We start from the raw sequence: 22,398 nt of genomic DNA on the forward strand, positions 1-22,398 counted from the left end.
AAGAGTGGATAGCGTAGCTGGTTTTAAGAAAGGTTTGGACAAGTTCGTGGAAGAAAAGTCCATAGTCTGTTATTGAGAAAGTCACGGGGGAAGCCACTTGCCCTGTATCGGTAGCATAGAATATTACTACACCTTGAGTTTTGGCCAGATACTGGTGACCTGGATTGTCCACCGTGGGAATGGACTACTGGGCTTGATGGACCATTGGTCTTAATCAGTGAGGCTATTATTATATTCTTATGTTCCTGAGTCTTGCCAGGAGAAGCTTTGCCAGTTGATAAGTGTTTTTCTGGACATTCAAGACCCAACAGCCTGGCAATACCTGCAAGTTCTGGAGTCGATGGATGTGACTATAGGTGTGGTTCCCTGTGCATGGGCTCACTTGTGCCAACTACAGGACACGCTTATCTCCTGTTAGTCAGCAGAGGATCTGCTGCATGTGTGGCTCCCTTGGACAATAGAGGCTTCATGCAGTCTAGCTTGGTGGTTGAATTCTTTATCCAGAGGAGTTCTCCTCCAGATCTCTACACCTGGGTGATTGTGATGACCGACATCTGTTCTTATGGCTGGGGGTGGGGGTGGGGGTGATTTGCGCGAACAATCCAGTCTGAGGATGTTGGTACCCTTCCAAATGAAAGTGGTCGCTCTTATGCATGGAGCTTTGAGTGATCCGTCTGTGTCTCCTACACTTCGAGAACACATTCCAGAACAAGGCGGTTCGAGTTTTAGCAGCAGTAGCCTAGGTCGTCAAGGGGCACCAGAAGTAGCCTAGGTCGTCAAGGGGGCACCAGAAGTGTGTCCCTGCAGCAGGAAGCTAAAATGCTCTTTTGCTGGGCAGAAAAGCATTTTCTGGTGCTTTCAGTGGCGCACGTAGCATGAGTAGACAACAGACAAGCAGATTCTCTTATCCATCAAATTCTGGATTCAGGGGAATGGTCTCTGTCCCAGAGGGCCTTCCAATGTATAGTAGAGAGATGGAGATGCCTAACATTTGACCTGATGACATCGGTGTCCAACAAGGAGGCAGCTCATTTCTTCCGCAGCCGTCACAAGTCAGGAAGAGGAGGATTGAATAATGTGGTGCAACTGTGGCCACAGAAGGGCCTTCTCTGTCTTTCCTCTAGATCTCATGATAGGCTATCTTCTAAGAAGAATCAAGATACACTGGGGTCAGGTGATTCTCATGGGAATCAATTGACCAAAGAGCCCGTGGCATGCCAACTTAGTTCATCTGCAGCTGGATCAGGATCTCAAACTTCCTTGTCATTCACGCCTTCTAAAACACGGTCCCATAGCCCTGCAGAATCCAGACTGCTTTGGTGTTCTGGCATAGCTCCTGAGCACAGAGATTTTGTGCATAGAGGCTACTCAGCAGGAGTGATGGTACTATCTTGTGCAGCAAGAAGTCGACTGTTGCAGCGTATGCTAAGGCTTGGCAGTATTTTCAAACTTAGTGCGCTTGGAAGAACAAACACCAAGCTCAACGTTGATCCTAATTGTACTCGCCTTTCTTCAAATTGGCCTTGCAGTCGGTTCCCTGAGAGTGCAGATAGCCGGGTTTTTCTTCTTCAGACCTAAGTCCTGGGGGGGGGTGTTCTCTGGCCACTCATCCAATGTCAGGTTTTTATAAGGCATGTTGCGACTCCACCCTCCATTGCATCAGCCGTTTCCATCTTGGAATCTCAGTCTAGTTTTCAGGTCGCTTGCAAGTTCGTCCTATGAACCGTTGGACTAGGCTTCTTTGATGAATCTCATCGGCAAGATGGTATTCTTGGTGGCCTTTGCATCAGCCTGCAGAGTTTCCAAACATCAGGCTTTGTCCTGCAGATATCGCTTTTTTCATATTATGGAATCAAGTATGATCCTGCACACTGTCCCCTTCTTCCGAAGGTGGTCTCTGGTTTCCATATCAACCAGGAGGTGCGGTTGCTGGCTGTTACACCCTCAGGTTTGAGCAATCATGACAGGGTGTTGGAATCGCTGGATGTGCGCATGCTTTTGCTGAAGTACTTGGAGGTCACGAACGAGTTTTCGTTTGTCTGGTTATCTGTTCATGCTTCTAGGTGCAGCCTGTAAGTGCAGACCAACTTCGAAATCCATCATTTTCAAATGGATCCTTATGGATATTTCATCTGCCTGTTTTGGAGCCGGACAGCAGCCGCCTCTTTCGCTAAAGTCTCACTCCACACGAGGCATTGCTTCTTCATGTGCAGAATCGTTGGCAGTTTCCTCAGAAGAGATTTGTAGAGCAACCTTTTGGTAGTCTTTGCATACCTTTACAAAGTTTTACAGGATAGATGTGACAGCCAAGCAGGATTCTGCCTTCGGATCTTCAGTTCTGCCATCAGGCTCGTCGGTCCCACCTCCCACTTGTCTGGGAATATAGTATGATTGTACAAGAAATATTAGGTTCTCACCTTTGCTAATGTTTTTTCTTGTAAATCCACACTCTATTCCTGGAACCTGTCCTGCGAGTTACTGATTCGACGATTGCCTGCTTCAATAAGTACCAATAAGTTGGACTTCTGATCCTTTGACCAGCATTTCAAAGATTTAACATCTGTCATTATTGTGCACTTTATCCTGGAGATCTTTTGCTATTGTGCCCCACACTATTAGTACAGGCTGCATCTCCTTGTTCCAATTTAATGGTTTATAATGTTTACAAAACCTGTTTGATTATTCATGATTGTTATACAGTTATGTTCATGAGCAGATTAGACTTGTTTCTCAGGGAGTATCCCCGTACCCTTCCCCTTTTTGTGTCCTATACAGGTATGACTGTCTGCTTTTGTACCAACTGGAAGTCAGAGGGCAGTCCTGAGGTAAGAGGGGAGGATCAAAAATATGAAAATGAAGCTTCCTACATGAAATCTTGCGAGGTGGGATTAACTACCCATTTGTCCAGGAATAGTGTGTGGATTTACAAGAAAGAAGATTAACAAAGCTAAGAACTTAATCATTCCTTGTGAGCCAGTGTGCCTTTTTTGTATTAGTATTTTTTAAAATCATTTTAAATTGTATACTGCCTTGATATTGCTTAGGAATGAAGGAAGTTATGCAAATTTAATCATTTGGGGGGCAATTATAATTTAGGCACTGTAGAATTAATATTCACCTGCATATATGTGCACCTACACAAGTGCTGGCATAAGCCCCAATTCACTAAAGTCAGCGATCCACGCTAAACTGTTTTTACAGGTTTAGCGACGATCACTGCTAACCAACCTGATTCACAAAATAGCCCACCGTGTGTTTTTCCCCTCGATCGCCCATTTTCTGATCCAGTCATACAAATTAGTAAAACCCCATGCAAAATAGCCAAGCAATTGATTCACTTATATTTGCTTGGCTATTTTCCATCTAGTTTTACGATCCTAAAAACCTGACTGCTGTTTGTTTTTTTAAAAATATTTTTTTTAATGGCACAGATATTTTGCATGTATTACACACGCAAAGTATCTGTCTCATAAAAATCCCCCGCCACCGACCCTTCTCCGACAATTGCCGCAATACCACATGCTCCCCCCTCACACACACAAATATGGCAGGAGGGATGCCCACTCCCTCCTGCCATCCCCCCTGCCCCCCCCACCAAACTGATATGCCCACCTGCCGTCGCCCCTGTACCTTTAAGTCGGGAGCAGGAGGATGCTCAGTCCCTCCTGCTCTACTGGCCACCATCAGCAATATGGACCTTAGGCCTTTCCCCAGTGCATCATATGCACTGGGAGGGGCCTAAAGTGCTGATTGGCTCAGATGCCTCAGGCTCCTCCCTTGAGAGGGGCCTGAGACGCCTGAGCCAATCAGGAGGGACTTCCTTGGGGAGAAGCCTAAGAAAGTCCCTGATTGGTCATTGTTTTATCCAATTGATTCAGGCACCTCAGAGACAGAAATATACAGAAATATGGTACAATTTCCAATATGTAATCTTTAAAGACTTAGCCTTAAATGGCCTTAATTGATGTTCGTCATTGATGCACTGTGTATGTTATATGGAATTTGATTTTTTTTGTATGTAAATGTGTAATTTGTTTTATGGTGTGTTTTTGATGTGATTTATACGACAAATGTTGTTTTATTTTGTATGTTGATGTGTAACTCGCCCTGGATAAGGACGGGAGATAAACAAACAAACAAACATTAAAGTACATAGGACATAAGCACATTTTATTTGAATTAAAAAGGGAATGTAAAGCAATTGTTAAATATAATGTAAATGAACAGCATGCACTTAATGAATACTGAGCTAAGGTATGTTTGTAGCTGTCATGATAAAACAGTCACTTGATGGTAATCAATTTGCATATTCTGAATAGATTATTCTATTTACAGTTGACTACCTTATTATTAAACCAATAGAAGGTTATGAATGTGACATGAAACAGTCATTTTCAAAGTATTGGAAGCCAAGAATACCTTTAGATGTTGGACACAGAGGAGCTGGAAACTCTACTACAACTGCAAAGTAAGTAGATGAGCATTTTTAATGTGACTTTTCATACACATTAAAACAAATTTTTAAAATCTCATCCATTGGATTGAACTTGATATTTTGCTTAATATTGTTTTGTATATTAGATATTGGCTAAAGCCATTATTATCAAAGAGGTATTAGAAGTGATTTATTACTATACTGAAGCCATTCTGTGTTGCAGATGAATAGGCATTAACCCCCAGATTTCACGTATGGCGCCCAAAATTGGACGTGATCCAAGATGTGTGCCCAACTAAATTGACTAACCACCCAATTAGTGCCAATAATTGGGTTTGGATTTGGGCACACATCTTGGGTTCACGATAACTTAAAATATAAGGAATTATAGAATATATAAGCTTCATTATATTATAGCAGTTCAAAAAGAACAGAGTTATGAGTGGAGTAATGGAGAAGGGGTTCAGTGATTGTACTGGAATAACACTTAAGTATGGAATTTAGTGATACTATGTATATTGAGTTAGTTGTCTATAGTGTGTATACTCTCAAAGAAGAGTTTTTACATTTATTTGGAATCTGTTGTACAATGTCTCCATCCTAACTAGAGAATGACATGGGGACCGTTTACCGTGGTTACCGCAGTAAATCCGCAGGAATGGAGACATTTGCAACTGGTTTACCACAGGAATGGGGACAAGACCTTTCCCCGCCCTGTGGGAATGGGGACAAGACCTATTACCACCCCGTGGGAGCAGTGAAAATTCTTGCTCCTTTGGTTAAAAAAAATTGTGCCCGTGTCAGACTCGGCATCTCCACTCCAGCTCCTCTTCCGCCTCTTTTACCTTCAGGAGCCAGCCATGCCACGATGAAGACAGAAGGAACCTAAAACCAAAGCCTGACACCAATGTGATTTGAAGAATAAAATTACCAGACAATAGGTAGAAAAAAAAATATTTTATATTTTGTGATTAGAATATTTCAGATTTGAAATATATATCCTACTAGAACTGATATTAGACATAACTGGGAACTGCAAAGCCCAGGCTGTGCTTCTTTAGCTTCCAACTGGCTTAGGGCTCTCTCTGACCAGGGGGCAGTTGCCCTAGTTGCTCTCCCCTAACTCTGTTCCTGCCATGTGTGACTGAAGTATTCTGTTAGCTTGATTTTTTTTATGTAGTATTCTATAGTAATTTGGTTTGTTCAGTTTTCACAATAGTGGAGGGGATATTTGTGAACGGAGGGGAGACAGAGGTTTTGTTGATCCTTGCTCTGTATTATTTGTGTTTATAAAATGACAGTTGTACAGAATATTGTCTGTTTTTATACTTTAATAAAATAAGTTCAGTATAAATCATAACTATTTGAGGCTTGTGTGAATGGGATCTGACAGTTTGCAGGGCAGGGAACGGGAATCGAGCTTGCAGGGCGGAGGCAAAGATGGGGACTGAGCTCATAGAGATGGGGCAGGGACGGGTACTGAGCTCGCAGGAATGGTGATAAATTTTTTTCCCCATGTCATTCTCTAATCCTAACCTCAGTCAGGAGGTTGTTCAAGGTTGATGCCAAAATAAACGAAAAGCGAGTTGAATGTGTTTTGTATTTAATTTCTTTGGGAGATGGGAGGAGTAGTTAAAGTGATTTCAGTTTTCTGGTTGATGTTGGCTAGGAATTAGCGAATAAGTTTGAGCAGCTCTGCTGTTTTTAAATATAGAATTTGAAACATTATACAGGATAGTTTGAAGGTTTTAATGGGTAGCTAGTGTTAAGTTCTTATAGTAAGGCAAAATGGAGTCAATTTTTTTGAGTTTTAACTCCAAGGACCATGGATGTTTTGTTGATAGTCAGTGTGGATCCATTGGTTAGAGTTACTGCAGAAGGAACCATGTGTACAGTGTTGTGAAACCATAGAACTTTGGTTTTGTCTGCATTTAGTTTGTTTGTTTGGATGCAGCCCAGGTCTATATTTTGTCTATTCCGTTTGATATCAGCATTGTCATTAGTGTCACAATTAATTGAAATGAGTAGAAGGATGTCATCTGCCTGTGAGAATATGCATTCACTGTTATCGAATTTGATTTGGCCTAGTGAACTCATGAAAAGGTTATAGAGGATCGTGGATAACAGTGATCATTGTGGTACGCTACAGAATGCTTCATTGCTTCATCTTTGTAGACAAGATATTGTCTGTTTTGCAGGAAGTCTTTGAACCAGTTCAGGATAGTTCCTACGTTGCCTATTTGAGTTTGGCTAGTAATAGATGGTGGTTGACCGTGTCGAAGTTTGGCTAATAAGTCAAATTGAAAGAGGATCACCTGGCAGCTAATGCTTAATCAAGTATTGTTTGATTTTAGTGGTTAAAGTTAATAAAAGGACCTCTGTGCTATGTTTTGAGCAAAATCCAAATTGAGTGGAATGGAAACAGGAGTGTTCTTCAGTGTAGGTGGAGAGTTGTTTGGTTAGTACTAGGATTCCAGCAGTGGGTCTATAATTTGAGAGGCTTGAAAGGTTGGCATTTTGAGCTTTGGGGATTGGTGTGAGAGCAATTTGCCTTATTTGGGATTGTAGTTGGCTGTGATAAAGAAGATTGTTTAAGAGTTTTGTTAGCCATTCTGTGATGTGTCTAGTGGCTTCAGCAAGTAGACGATTGGGGCATTGGGGTATACTGTTGCACGTAGATAGTAGTTTTTATTTTAGGAGAGTTGTGGTAGTTTGAGATAAAGGCAGGAAGGTACTCCGGATTTGGTTTGCTGGATTCGATTCTGGGGGATTTTGATTTGGTTTGATATATGGGCAGTGACAGTAGTTTTATTGACATCTGATTGTACTTTTTTAAATTTTGTTTTGGAAGAAGTCTGCTAAGATAAGAATAGTCTTAATGGGTCAGACCAATGGTCCATCCAGCCCAGCAGCCCATCCTCACGGTAGCCAATCCAGATCACTAGTAGTAACATTCCATGCTACCGATCCAGAGCAAGCAGTGGCTTTCTCCGTGTCTGTCTCAATAACAGTCTATGAACTTTTCCTCCAAGAAATTATCTAAACCTTTAAGTCATTTAGGTACATAGAATTAGTGAGCCCCAGATTAGAGAGTGACATGGGACCAAAGTTTGTCCCCGTCTCCACTCTATCCTCATAAACTCAGTCTGATCCCATGCTCACAAACCTCAAATAGTTATGGTTTTATATTTAAATATCTCTATTAAAGAATAAAAAGGAACAGTATTCTGTGCAATTTTCATTTGATAAATTGCAAACAATAATACAGAAGAGTGAGGACCAGATCACAGCACCATTATCGCTGGTTCAGGCTTCCCTTCAAGAAGGGCTTCAGAAAGGACTAGTGGTTGGCTTCCTTAAAGTATAGATAGTGGGTCTCTCATGCTTCAGATCCCAGTCTAATACTATAGAAGAACATTGGCTTCTTATCCAGATGTTTCCATATTTTTGAAGGGAGCATTATGTCTGCATCCTCCAATATGTCAACCTTTTCCAATGTGGACTCGTAATCTTGTTCTGCAGGCTTCCACTAGAGTTTCATATGAGCCCTTGGAGACGGTGTCATTGATGGACCTGACAGTCAAAACAGCATTTTTAGTGACAGTCATATCAGCACATTGGGTATCTGAACTAGAGAGTGGCGCAGGGACAGAAATCCCACCCATCCCCGCCAGAATCCTGTCCATGTCTAACACTAGCTCTGGCAGGATATACATTTTAAATCGGACATATTCTAATCACAAAATAGAAATTTTTTTTTCTATCTCTGGTTCATTTCATTTTATTTTTCAAATCATGTTGGTCCCAGGCTCTGGTTTCTGTTTCCATCTGTCTCCTCAACTTATTCACCAGGGTCTCCAGCTCATTTGTCATTTGTTTTCAGAAATTAGGAAAGCTGGCAAATTGGGCAACAGTATAATGGGTGATTTAAATTACAATAATCAAAAAGAGTACATATAACAGAGCCAAACATTAATAAAAATGTACTTAGGCACCAATATGGAAGACCAAAACTACTGCCTGAAAGCAAACAAAAAAGCAGAAAAATAATAAAGAAACATAATAGAAAAAACAAAGTGGAGACAAATTCATGGGTCTAAAAAAACTTCCACTTCGTTATCTCGAGCATCAATGTCCACTGAAGTTTCCTCCAGTCCATTTGTCATAAAGAAATTTCCACAAATCTTCAGCTTAGTGCTTCCAGGCCCTGCTTATTGAAAGGATGAAGTTGAAATTTCTGGAAGCACTAAGCTGAAGATTTGTCCTTTGACAAATGGACTGGAGGAAACTTCAGTAAACATTGATGTTTGAGATAACAAAGTGGAGTTTTTTTTTAGACCCGAGATAATGAAGTGGAGTTTTTTTTAGACCCATGAAGTTGAACTGATGTCTTTTTCTCCAGTTTGTTTTTTCTATTATTTTTTTTTTCTGCTTTTTTGTTTGTTTTTCAGGCAGTAGTTTCGGTCTTCCATATTGGGTTCATTTTTTTATTTCAATTGCCTCAACATTGACTGGATAAATTTTACATCGGGGAATGCTAAGGAAGTAAAATTCCTAGATGACATAAATTGTTTCTTAGAGCAATTGGTCCAGGAACTGACATGAGGGGGAAATATTTTAGATTTGGTCCTTGGTGGAATGCAGAGCATAGAATGGGGAGGTAACTGTGTTGGGTCCGCTAGGAAACAGTGATCATAACCTTATCAAATTTGAGTTAATATCTAGAGTGACATTACTAAAGAAATCTATTGTAGCAGCATTTTATTTCAAAAGTGTGACTACCATAAAATGAGAAAATGGTTAAAAAGAGACTAAAAGGACTGTTGGCAAAGGGTTAGAACTGTAAACCATGCATGGACATTATTTAAAAATACCATTGTAGAAGCCAAGACCAGATGCATTCCACGTATTAACAAAGGTGGAAAGAAGAGAAAACGAGAGCTGTCATGGTTAAAAGGTGATATGAAAGAAGCTATTAAAGCAAAAAAACATCCTTTAAATAATGGGAAATGGTTCCAAATGAAGAAATAAGAAGACATAAGCACTGGCAACTTAGTTGCAAAGCACTGATAAAGAAAGCTAAAAAACAATATGAAGAGAAACTTGCCAAAGAGGCAAAAGCTCATAGTAACAGTTTTTTTAGGTGCATCAGAAGCAAAACACCTGTGAGGGAATCTGTATGACCGTTGGATGATCAAGGAGCAAAAGGGGGTGCTCATGGAGGATAAGGCCAAAGTGGAGAAACTGAATGAATTCTTTGCTTCAGTTTTTACAGAAGATGTAAGAGATCTACCTGAACTGTTAATGGTTCTCAAGGATGATTATGCAGAGGAACTGAAAGAAATCTCTATGAATCTGGAAGATGTACTAAGCCAAATTGACAAGTTAAAAAGTGATAAAATTACCTGGACCAGATGGCATACATCCCAGGGTACTGAAAGAACTCAAACATGAAATTGCTGACCTGCTATTAGTGATCTGTAAGCTGTCACTAAAATCATCTGGCCACCCTTAAATCTTTATGTACTACAGTGTTATGTTGATTTTTTAAAAGGGTTTTGGGGAGATCCGGGAAATTTATAGGCCGGTAAGCCTGACTTCAGTGCTAGGGAAAATAGTGGAAACAATTATAAAAAAATAAAAATGTGGAACATGTAGACAAACATGATTCAATAGGACAGAATCAACATGGGTTCAGCAAAGGGAAATCTTGCCTTACCAATTTGCTTGACTTCTTTGAAGGTGTGAATATACATGTGAATCAAGGTGAGCCGGTTGATGAAGTGTATCTAGATTTTCAGAAAGCTTTTGACAAAGTTCCTCAAGAGAGATTCCTGAGAAAATTAGAGTCATGGATTAGAGGCAATGTTCAGTTGTGGATTAGGAATTAGTTATCGGATAGAAAACAGAGGGTAGGGTTAAATGGCCATTCTTCAGAGGAGGGTAAATAGCAGAATGCCACAGGAATCTGTACTGGAACCAGTGCTATTTGTTTATAAATGTTCTGGAAATTGGAATGGTGAGTGATGTGATTAAATTTGCAGATGACATTAAACTTGCATAACGAAACTCCAATCCTGGGCCCTCTCTGTACAAATGAAGCTGAATGAGTCCAAAACAAAACTGGTCTGGCTTGGCCCAAAATTAGATCAGTTACCCACACTCATTCCACTACCTTCTGGTCCCACACTGCAGATCGAATTCTCAAGCAAAGTTTTGGGCATCATTATTGACTCTACACTTTCATTTAATGATCATCTCAACTCTCTGGTAAAAAAAATGTTTTTTTAGTCTTTACGTGTTGAGGAAAGTGAGATCCTGCTTCTGCCAACAACATTTTGCTGTCCTTGTATAATCAATCATTCTTTCCAGACTGGACTATTGTAATTCCATCTATCTAAGTCTAACCAAGAAAAATCCTCAAAGACTTCAGCGGATCCAGAACACTGCAGCTAGGTTGATCTGAGCAAAAAGCAAATTCATTCATGTTTCCCCACTTCTGTCAAAACTTCACTGGCTTACGGTGATTTCTAGGATTCACTTTAAATCAGTGGTCTCAACTCGAACCCTTTGCAGGGCCACATTTTGGATTTGTAGATACTTGGAGGGCCGCAGAAAAAATTGTTAATGTCTTATTAAAGAAATGACAATTTTGCAAGAGGTAAAATTCTTTATAGTTTATAAATCTCCCCCCCACCTCCCGAAGGCCTGCATGTTCCCCCCTTCTTTGCAGCTTCCTCCCTGGCCTCCCAGTCTTAGTTTCAGCTAATTACCGCAGCCTGCAGAGAGGATCGCCGGTATTGCAGCGTTCTTGCAGGCTGCCATCGGTCTCTGCAGCAAGTTCCCTCTGTCGCGGTCCCACCCCTCCTCTGATGTCAGGGGCAGGATCGAAGCAGAGGGAACGTGCTGCTGAGGACGAAGGCAGCCTGCAAGGAACACTACAGCACCGGCAATCCTCTCTGCAGGCAGCGGTAATTATCCGAAGATAAGAGCTGGAGGCCGGGGGGAAGCCAGAGGACGCTGCAAAGAGCGGGCAGCACTAGTACAGAACGCGGGCCGCAAAATAGGACCTGGCGGGCCGCATGTGGCCCCCGGGCCACAAGTTTGAGACCACTGCTTTAAATGTACCCGCCTAATTTTCAAGATCCTACTTGGCATTCTTCCTCCCTTAATCCCACTATCCTGGAATTCTTCGAGGCCTGACACTACCAGATCCGCCCACATACTCAAACTAGCTTTCCCCTCTTTAAAAGGTGCCATGTATGCAGGTAAATTTTCTTCAAATTCACTGAGCTTTGAAATAACCTCCCTCCCCCGCTGAGGAACTAGGCTCATTCCAATTATTCTGAAAGCATCTGAAAACCTGGCTTTTCTCCAAAACGTAAAGCTATCTATTTAAAATGTAAACCTAGCTATCCTCTTCATAATCTCTAATTTTTAATGTCCTTCCCTCATTTATTGAATTACCTGTAAACCGTGCTGAGTTCTATTCTTTATGGAGATGATGTGGTATACAAACTTAAGGTTTAGTTTAGTTTAAACTGTTCAAAGTTGTTAAAACACATGCAGATTGTGAAAAATTGCAAGTAGACCCTAGGAAATTGGAAGACTGGGCATCCAAATGGCAGATGAAATTTAATGTGAAAAATTGCAGTGATGCACATTGGGAAGAATAACCCAAATCATAGTTACCAGATGCTAGGGGGCAGCACCCAAGAAAAAAATCTGGGGGTCATTGTAGACAGTACACTGAAACCTTCTGCCCAATGTGCGGTGTCAGCCAAAAAAGCAAACAGGATGCTAGGAATTATTAGAGAACGGTGGTGAACAAAACTATGAATGGTATGATGCCTCTGTATCACTCCATGGTGCAACCTCACCTTTAGTATTGCATTCTGGTTGTCTTATCTCAAAAAATGATATAGCGGAACTCGAAAAGGTTCAAAGAAGAGTGACCAAGATGATAAAGGACTTGGAACTCTTCTCATATGAGGAAAGACTAAAGAGGTTAGGTCTTTTCAGCTTGGAAAAGAGACAGCTGAGGAGAGATATGGTTGAAGTCTATAAAATCCTGAATGGTTTAGAATGGGCACAAGTGGATCGATTTATTTATATTTTTTTTTAATTTCGTCAAACATTACAAAGACTAGGGGACAATTGATGAAGTTTCAGGGAAATACTTTTTTTAAACCAATAGGAGTAAATATTTTTCACTCAGAGAATAGTTAAGCTCTGGAGCACATTGCCAGAGATTGTGGTAAGAGCGGTTAACGTAGCTGGTTTTAAGAAAGGTTTGGACAATTTCCTGGAGGAAAAGTCCATAGTCTTGTTATTGAGACAGACATGGGGAAAGCCACTGCTTGCCCTGGATCAGTAGCATGGAATGTTGCTATTATTTGGGTTTTTGCTAGGGACTAGTGACCTAGATTGGCCACCGTGAAGACGGGCTACTAGGCTAGATGGACCAGTAAGGCTATTCTTAAATTTCTCCATGCTCACCATCTACTATCTGTCACTATCTTTCCCCATATTCAGCATTTCCATTCTCTGTGTCTTTTATAATTCCTTATCCAACATCTCCTCTGGGTCCATCTCCCTGCATTCATCATCACTACTCTGTCCCTATCTCTTTCCCCTGTGTCCCTGTTCCCCTTGAAGTCCAGCATCTCCTTTCTTTGTTCCTCTTCTTCCCCATCTAGCATCTTGTGTGTGCCCTTCAGCTGTGATTTCTCACAATTTAAAGTAGATACACTTTTGTAATCTAGAACATATTGTAATTCTTATTCTCCACCAGTTGTAAATTGACTCAGTTGCTATGTAACATCTCCTGTGATATTGAATGTACTGTAATTCTTCACTATTACCTGTAATTAACACTTCTCCTGTAATGTAATTCTACTGGAAATGCCCAGATATCTTCTTTATTGTAATCCGTAGCTATGTTACATCTGCTGCGATATTGAATGTATTGTAACTCTTCACTGTTACTTGTAATCTACTCTTCTCCTGTAATGTAATTCTACTGGAAATGCCCAGATATCATCTTTATTGTAATCCGCCTAGAACCGCAAGGCACAGGCGGAATAGAAATCCCTAATGTAATGTAATGTAATACACTAAGTAGTTACAGCTGGTCTTTTAGCAATTGCTACAGAATGGAAACACTTGGATCTTCCTCATTTAGATGCTCTGAGTTGAAATAAGACTTTTTTGCTTCCATAAAATTTGGGACTATTAAATCAAGTGATTGGAGACATCTCAGTCGTTCACACTGATGATATCCATAGTGTAAGTGCACATTTCTATAGACTTCTGTATACTCCCACAAAGGAGGTGAACTTTGCGAACTGGGGAAGGTGGGTGGGGAGTTGTTTATTAGAGGAGGATTTATAGCTATAATTTGTAGAATATGTGGAAAGGTAATTTTTTTTTTTGTGATTGTGACTAATTGCCATATGCTGAAGAGTAACAGTATTATCATTGACAGAACCTACTGTATGTTGATTTATTGACTCTGGTTTATGATTTATAAAGTTTTGAAATGGCTTCTGCTTTAACTACATTGCTTGTTTTGGTTCAATAAAGATTAAATATTCTGAAAAAATGTGTGGTAATTTGTTGATGGCCTACAGTAAGAAAGAGGTATCTAGTTACCCTGCTTAGCTGTTGACGTTTTGCCTGTAGGAAAGAAAACCTCTTCACATGAAAATTCCCATAGACATATACAACCAAAATTTACAAAAATAATCACCTCATTTTATAAATATCTTGATGTGCTCATAGATCAGTTTTTCACAAGAGCAACCATACTGTTATAAAAACCAGTGGTTCACTTTCTATTCTAATCAAAATACAAAAAGCTCCACAAAATATGTAACGCCTCACAATAGATAGTAGTAGTAGTAATGATGGATCTCTGTAAACATTGTTTAAAAATAAATAAATAAAGGCAAATATTTTAAAATAGTTCATGACTAGCAAGGTTTCATTTTGCAGCATAGTCCACAAAGTTTTGATTTTGCTGCCAGTTCCGCTTGTCATCGATACCCTTTTGAAGTAATACGCCATTTCCTGAGTTCTCTAAAGGTGTTACTTAGCAAAGTGGCCAGATTTAATAAAGTTGTACCACAATGCAAAACAAGTTCCAGCATTTTTTTTCCCATTGAAAATAATGGGGGATGGGCTTGCCACAGGGGAACAATAGGCAACCCCTAGTTGGTTTAAATTAGTAAATGTGCTAAGGGCAGGGAGGAACTGTCTACCACATCACAAAACATTAGAGACCTTTACAGGCTAGCCTTGTGGCTCAGGGGCTTCAGTGCAGGTATCATTTTATATCTCTTGCCAGTTGGTGCTTGCCTGAGGTGCTACGGAGCAGATGAGGTGAGGCCTAGAGGAGGACAGCTTTTGGCTGATAATTTATCATCAATTGCAAGCATAGTGCTAATGGTGTATATCCCCCCCCCCCAAGAAATTCCCCTCTGTTCCTTAAACATGGTATTTTTAATTGCCCACAGGCATGTTGTATTTGGTAGGGAAATAGCAATGACAGGAAACGATGAAAATTTGGGGTGGGAAGAAGAGAGAATTCCCCAAAGCATGATTCATATGAAGTGCCCAAGTGATAACTAGGAGCACATGCTTTTACCTAGCTAAATTTCCTCAGTTAATTTCTCCAGCTATCTTATGTTCATTTGTCACTGCAAAGGTTTAATAAATGCGCCATAGATTACTTATTTTCAGGAGAAATTTTTAATAGAAAAAGCCACTATTTCTTTGTATAGATTTGTTATTAAACTATCTCTTGATCTCAAGATTTGCTTTCTTTTTTGTTTTCCAGCCTTTCTAAAGTTCGTGAAAATACAATCGCTTCATTAAAGAATGCTGCCAGCCATGTATGTATTTTTGATCTAATCATTTTAAATGGATAAACATTATTTTCTATATATAAAAACATAAGAAAAACCATACTGGGTCAAACCAGTGGTACATCTAGCCTAATATCCTATGGTCAATCCAGATTACAAGTTCCTGGCAGAAACCCAACTAGTCGCAATATTTGGACTTTTCCTCCAGAAACTTGTCCAAATCTTTTTTTTAAAATCCAGCTACAACATCCTCAGGCAACAAGTTCCAGAGCTAAACTATTCATTCAGTGAAAAAAAATATTTCCTCTTATTTGTTTTTAAAGGTATTTCTAGGAGATATAGGGGTCTTTTTACAAAGCTATGGTAGAAAATGGCCAATTTTTCATTTTCTGCTTAATGGTCACTCACTAATGTTGTCATTATCACATGGTCATTATAAAAATTAGGGTGTGAACCTTTACCAACATCTGTTTTGTAGTCAGTAAGGTCTCATGCACTAATCTGCATGTGGCAATTTAGCTGTGCTTACTGATTAGTGTATAAATGTAATGTAATTTATTTCTTATATACCGCTACATCCGTTAGGTTCTAAGCGGTTTACAGAAAATATACATTAAGATTAGAAATAAGAAAGGTACTTGGAAAATTCCCTTACTGTCCCGAAGGCTCACAATCTAACTAAAGTACCTGGAGGGTAATAGTGAAGTGAAAAGTAGAGTTAGAGGAAAAATAAAAATAAAATAAACATTTTAAAAAGACAGCATTGATCTAAATACTTTGGAAGGTAGAAGAGAGGAGAGAAAGGAATAGAAGCAGAATGGGTCAGCGTCAGTGATGAAGTGGAGCAAGTAAGTTTAGGAGGAGCGATTGACGTATCCAGAAAGGGCTTCTTCTGGCCGACAGTCCCAGGATGCCTATGTCTCCTCCCCTGCGATGTTCTCCCATCCATGCATTCCCTCCCAGACACACTGCCCGTGCCCCAGCCGCTCCAAGGAGGCTGCCCCAGATGAGGTCCACGGTGAATGCAGGATTCTCTCCTCTGCGGGAAAGCCGCCCGGAACCGACAGTCGATCTTCTTAGCGGATTGCAGGGGGGGAAGAGTTCACACTCTTGGTAGGATCGGGTCTGAGTGCTCTCGGTGGTTGTGGCTGGTCTCATTGCTGCTTAGATGTAAAAGCAGTTGATCTCCACTGCTGCTGATATTTAAAAGCAGGCAGATTGATCTCTCCAATGGACTGCAGGGGGAGGAGTTCACGCTCCTGGCAGGATCGGGTCTGTGGGCTCTTGGTGGTTGCGGATGTACCCGCTGCTGCTTAGGTGTAAAAGCAGTTGTTTTCCCAATGCTGCTGATATTTAAAAGCAGGCAGATTGATCTCTCCAACAAATTGTATGGTGAATAGCATACACATCTGGCTGGATTGGGACAAAGGCTCTTGATAGTGGCGGCTGGTCTTGGTGCTGCTTAGGTGTAAAAGCAGTTGATCTCCTACTTCTGATAATATTTAAAAGCAAGCATATTGATTTTTCCAACGGAATGCTGGGGGAAGAGCTTACTTGTCTGGCTGGATCAGGGCAAAGGGCTCTCGGTAGTGGTGGCTGGTCCTGTTGCTGCTTAGGTGTAAAAAACAGTTGATCTTCCCAGTGTACTGCAGGGGGAGGTGGAGCTCAAACTCTTGGCTGGATTGAATCTGTGGGCTCTTGGTAGTTGCGGATAGTTCCACTGCTGCTGAGGTGTAAAAGCAGTTGATTTCCTACTGTTGCTGATATTTAAAAGCAGGTAGATTGATCTCTCCAATGGACTGCAGAGGTTGGTGGGTTGGTCCCGTTGCTGCTTAGGTGTAAAAGCAATTGATCTCCCACTGCTGCTGATATTTAAAAGCAGGCAGATTGTCCAGGGAGAGGAGCTCTGCACTCAAACTGCCATCCTCCTTGCCTCCAAGTTCCGGAATCTCACTTTCTGCCCCCCAGACATGTTCCTTTATTAGTACACAGTTTGCGCATGCATGCATACGGTGAGATACCTGTCCTTGTCCTGCAGTAAGACCTTTCTAAGCTGCAATAAGCACACACTAGTGCTTACTGCAGCTTAGTAAAAATGATCCCATAGTATTGACTAAGAAAAAACGTTTTCTTAGCTTAGGTGTGTTTAATGCTATAAAGGTTCACATATGTTAACACATTTGAACCAGTAAAGCAGTTTATAATTGTCAATTATCTGGTACAAGGCTAGCCTCAATATTTACCCGGGAGCGGACTGCTGGGCACGATGGACCACTGGTCTGACCCAGCAGCGGCAATTTTTATGTTCTTATGACTGTTTCCAGAAGTAGAAACGATGTTGGGGAAAATGTACATATATGTAGGGAAGAGGACCCAATGGAATAATCTGTAAGATTGTTTAATAAAATTTTTATAAATCAGTCCTGGAACCTTTTGAACAGACCTCATATACTATACATAGGCATAGAATAAAACAAAATTACTCAGCATATACTTTATATAGGCATGGATTAATAATACAAAGCCATCATAAATTTAACCAAGGGAAATATTCCCTCGCCAGTCATTGAAGGGGGTGAATAAACATGTGAGTTAAAATGATCCAGTTGATAGCGGATCTGGATTTTCAAAAAAGATATCGGAATTAGAAAAGGTTTAGAGAAGGGTGACAGGGAAAGCTTGAGAGGCTAGGGCTCTTAAGCTTAGAGAAGAGATGGTGGAGGGGAGATATGATTAGAGGTCTACAAAATGCTGAATGAAATGGGTAGATGTGAATCACTTTCTCCAAAAGTACAAGGATTAGAGGGCATACAATGTAGCTAAATAGTAAATTTAAATGAGTCACAGAAAAAAATTCTTCACTCAATGTATAATTGAATTCTGAAATTTGTTGCCAGAGAATATGGTTAAAGCAGCCATAGGGTTAAAAAAAAAAAAAAGTTCCTAAAAGAAAAAGTTCCTAAAAGAAAAAGGTGTCCCAGAAGAGGGGGTGGTTTTTTTTTTTTTTCTCAAGTATTTTCTGTTTTTACTATTACTTCTAGCTTTTGGCATTAGCAAATTGACAGGATCCTGGCTTCACCACCTATTAAACTAGTGATTTCTGTAGAATCTTTTTTTTCTCTCTACCTCCATTTTCTGGTAAGGGAATATAATGCACTAGTCTGGACTGGTCTAGCAGAAAATAAATTTCACCTTATTTTCTGTATATAGCACAAGTATTTATTTCTAAACATTGAAAATAAATTTGCTTTTATTGAGTGTTGTATGTACACTTCCCCCTCCCTGTTTGCGGTTTCAATGTTCGTGGTTTTTTCCCCAGGCCTCCCCCCTTTAGAAAAAATGGCCCCTGGACTTGGAGGGAGGCAATCAGAGGCAGCAGGGGGGGCGATCAGAGGCGGAGGGAAGTGATCAGAGGTGGCGTGTGGGGATCGTAGCATGGACTTTACCTGGTGGTGTAGCGGTAAACACGGGGCAGGAGCGATCTTCCTGCACTCCTGCCGCATGCAGAGCCGTGCTGTGAGTTCCCGTGGTCTCACGAGACTACAACAGGGAGTTCCTTTTGTAGTCTCGTGAGACCACAGGAACTCAGCAACACGGATAAGCAGGTGGCATATTCTCGCATGTGGGTGACATTATCCATGAAAATTGGCATAGACTGTCAAAAAGTGTACTGTCATTTTAAAAACTTTGACTTCCCATATCACATGCGTGCTGTTGCCTTCCTATCTGACATCTGGTGGACCTGCAATTCTTATTTTTCTGTGGAGCTGTGAAGCAGTATTTGAGTCTCTATAAATTCATCAAACTTAAATTCTTCTTTGTGCCTTCCCATTCTTTATTTCTTCAGTTTTTATCATAATATTTTGTTTTCTTTTTTTCCTAGAATTTGGTTGGAAAATTACTGGGAAGGGGGGTGTTTTTTGCCAGCTTTGGATGTTTGGGCCTTCGGGCTCTTTTCAGCTCATTCCCACACCGGGAGCATTGATATTTATTCTGTATTTCTTTTTTTTCTTAATTAATGTATTTATTTATAGATTTTCACATTATTTAACAAGCATACCATCTTGTACAGAAAGTGCAATTAAGAAAACATAATATTTAAATTACTTTCCATCCAGAAAATAAATCAAACTATAATAGGAAAATATCTCTCTACTTAATCACACACTAGTTCTCAAAATTAGGATCCAAGATTAAAGAATAGGAGTGATTAAAATATAAAATACTGAAATAGAGCTAAATTATTACTTGGACACAGATGTTTCTGCATTTTCAAGGCTCTTCATGGAAAGGAAAGCCGTCAAATGAGCCGGTTCAAAGAACACATATTTTAAAGTACGAAACCTTACTACACATTTACAAGGGTATCTAAAAAAAACTAAACCCCCAATCTGGGTCACAATATTAGAAATTCCCTTCTTCTCCTTTGAGTCTCTTTAGAGACATCAGGAAAAATTTGAATATGGAAACCAAGGAAGTCTCTAGATCTATTTTTGAAGAAAAGTTTAAGGATCCAATCTTTGTCTGGAGCCAAAGCCACAGACAGTAAGAGAGTGGCTGAAATAGCCACTTCTCTATCTGATTGATCCAATAAAGCGGAAACGTCTAGAGAACTTTCCTGAAGTTTTCCAAGATCTTCTTTCTTCTGTAAATCCTGAGTCTTTGTAGGTAGATAATATACTCTTGTCAATGGTGGTAAAGAATTCTCAGGAATTTTAAGTATTTCCAGAAAGTAACGCTTTATCATTTATCTTGGGGATATTGATAAGACCTTTGGAAAGTTAATTAAGCCTAAATTATTAATGCGACTATTGTTTTCAAGTGCTTCCAATTTTCTCCTTATAATCAAATTGTCTTTTACAAGTAAATCATGATTACTTTTAATCATTTTTAAATCCTTCTTTTCTTCTTAAATATCAGATTTCAATAATACAATATCCTCTTTCATAGTATTAATTTCTTCTTTCTGGTCCTTCAATTCTTTATCTAAATTTTTAATTTGAGGATTCAGGGAATTCCCCAAAGCCAAAACTAATTCCCAGAGCGAGTCTAACGTGACTTGCAAAAAACAAAACAGAACACTAGCTCATAAGCAGGTGGGAACTGCACTATAAAGCAAAGCAAAAACATTAAAGGGAGCAAAGAACTCCCATTCCATCCAGAGAGGGGTATAGCAGTAAGTCTGAGTCACCTAATCCCCCAAATGTCATAGCAAACACAAGTAATTATAAACCTTGACATCTGGCAAACCCAGCCCACCCTGTGACCAATTTCCCAAAAGCATAGGCAATGGTAATTTATGTTTCTTAGCAGCTCAACAAAAGCGATTAATTTCTCAGTGAAAATGACGCAGATCCTTTCCTGTCAGTTTCAATGGGAGAGTCTGCAGCACATAAATCCACTTTGGAAAAATAAACATCCTAACCAAACTAGTGTGGCCCAATAACGAGAGAGGTAGATCCTTTCAAGTATCCAACAAGAGTGCCATTTTCTGCTGTAGCTTATCCGCATTTATATGATATATATTATGGACAATCATGGACATCAAAACCCCCAGATAAACAAACTGCCCTGTCGCCCAAGTCAGCGGAAACTGAGTCCCCCAAAGAGCTTGCACCTTTGCCGAAGATGCCAACGCCTCGGATTTCTCCAAATTTAATCGAAGCAGCATAATCTCTATATTCTTTGATCATTACTAATAAGGCTTGCAAGGAGGGCCGAGGATCCATCCGCCAGATGTACTAAAAGGTCATCTGCAAAGGCCAACAATTTAAATGTAGTATCGCCTATACTAATCCTCTGTATGGTTGGCATCGCGTGAATGTCTCATATAAACGGATCCAGGGTTAGCACAAATAACAAAGGAGACAATGGACAGCCCTGTCTAGTGCCCCTATAGATCGGAAACATTTCCGTTTCAAAATCTTTCAGCACTATTTTAGCTTGAGGCAGGGCATACAGGGCCCTCACAGTGGAGTCGAAATACCCATCAAAACCATATGCTGTTAAAGTGACGTATAGAAAATCCCACCGAACCTTATCAAATGCCTTTTCAGCATTGAAACTTATCAATACTGATGGGAGATTCCGGGCTGCCCTCTGCTCCAACGACAAGAGTAATCTCCTCACATTCTTAGTTATCGTCCTACCCTTCACAAATCCAACCTGGGCATCATGGATAATGTCTGGCAACACTGCTGCCATTCTATTTGCCAGAATCGTAGCCAACAATTTAACCTCCGTGTTCTCTGATTTTCTTTTAAAATACTCAGGCCTGTTTACTAACCTGTAGAAGGGATAGGATGAAAGAGAGGGGTTAGGGGCAATCCTGGATTGAAGGTGTGGGGAAGGATGACAAGGATGGAGGGGGATATGGAGGGATGCTGATGTCAAGAGGATAGATGATGGGGAGTACTACTTTGAAATTTGTTCAGTTTAGGGGGATACAGCTACTTACTTGGCTTAAAGTTGAGAAACCTGCTGTAGAGTTTCAAGTTTCAAGTTTATTCAAATAATTTGATTAAACGCTTTTCAAATTACAAAGCGTTTTACAGAATAAAATGAAATTAAAAAAAAAAAAAAATCACTAATACATAATCTTTATAATTAGACCAACAGGGGTAAATTGAACAAGGGAAACATTAGGAAAGGGGGAAAGAAATACAATTTTTTTTTTAAAGAAAAGTACATAAAAGGGAAGTACATTAGGAGGGGGGGGGGAAAGAAAGATGGTAGTAGAGAGAGATCAAATGAGAGAAATACTGATGCTATAGTTTTATGAATGGGAAAGATCATAGGATGGTACCTCATAATGGATTTGGTGGATTCAGTTAAAGGCTTCTTTAAAGAGAAGACACTTTAAACTGCTCTTGAATTTCTGCAAATCTTGTTCGAGTCTTATGTATAAAGGGAGAGAATTCCAGATCGTTGGTGCTGTTACCGAAAAAATAGAGGCACGACGTGTTCCGATAATTTTCAAGGAAGGAACATTAAGGGTAGACTGAGAGGATGATCTAAGAACTCTCGATGAACTGTAAGGGATCAGGAGCCTATCTATAAAAGCCGGTGTATTGGTCTTAATTGTCTTAAAGACTA

At 40.1% G+C, this 22,398-nt stretch overlaps 1 protein-coding gene across 1 annotated transcript in view; it reads left to right on the plus strand.

Annotated features, from left to right (window-relative positions):
* The window catches only part of GPCPD1 (glycerophosphocholine phosphodiesterase 1), a 234,105-nt gene that overhangs the window by 149,378 nt on the left and 62,329 nt on the right, over positions 1-22,398 (plus strand). The window contains 2 exon segments of the mRNA XM_033936285.1: positions 4,336-4,468; positions 15,276-15,330. Of these exon segments, the coding sequence (XP_033792176.1) occupies positions 4,336-4,468; positions 15,276-15,330 (188 nt within the window).

The sequence above is a fragment of the Geotrypetes seraphini genome, chromosome 3, assembly GCF_902459505.1.
Source record: "Geotrypetes seraphini chromosome 3, aGeoSer1.1, whole genome shotgun sequence".
Lineage (NCBI taxonomy): Eukaryota > Metazoa > Chordata > Amphibia > Gymnophiona > Dermophiidae > Geotrypetes > Geotrypetes seraphini.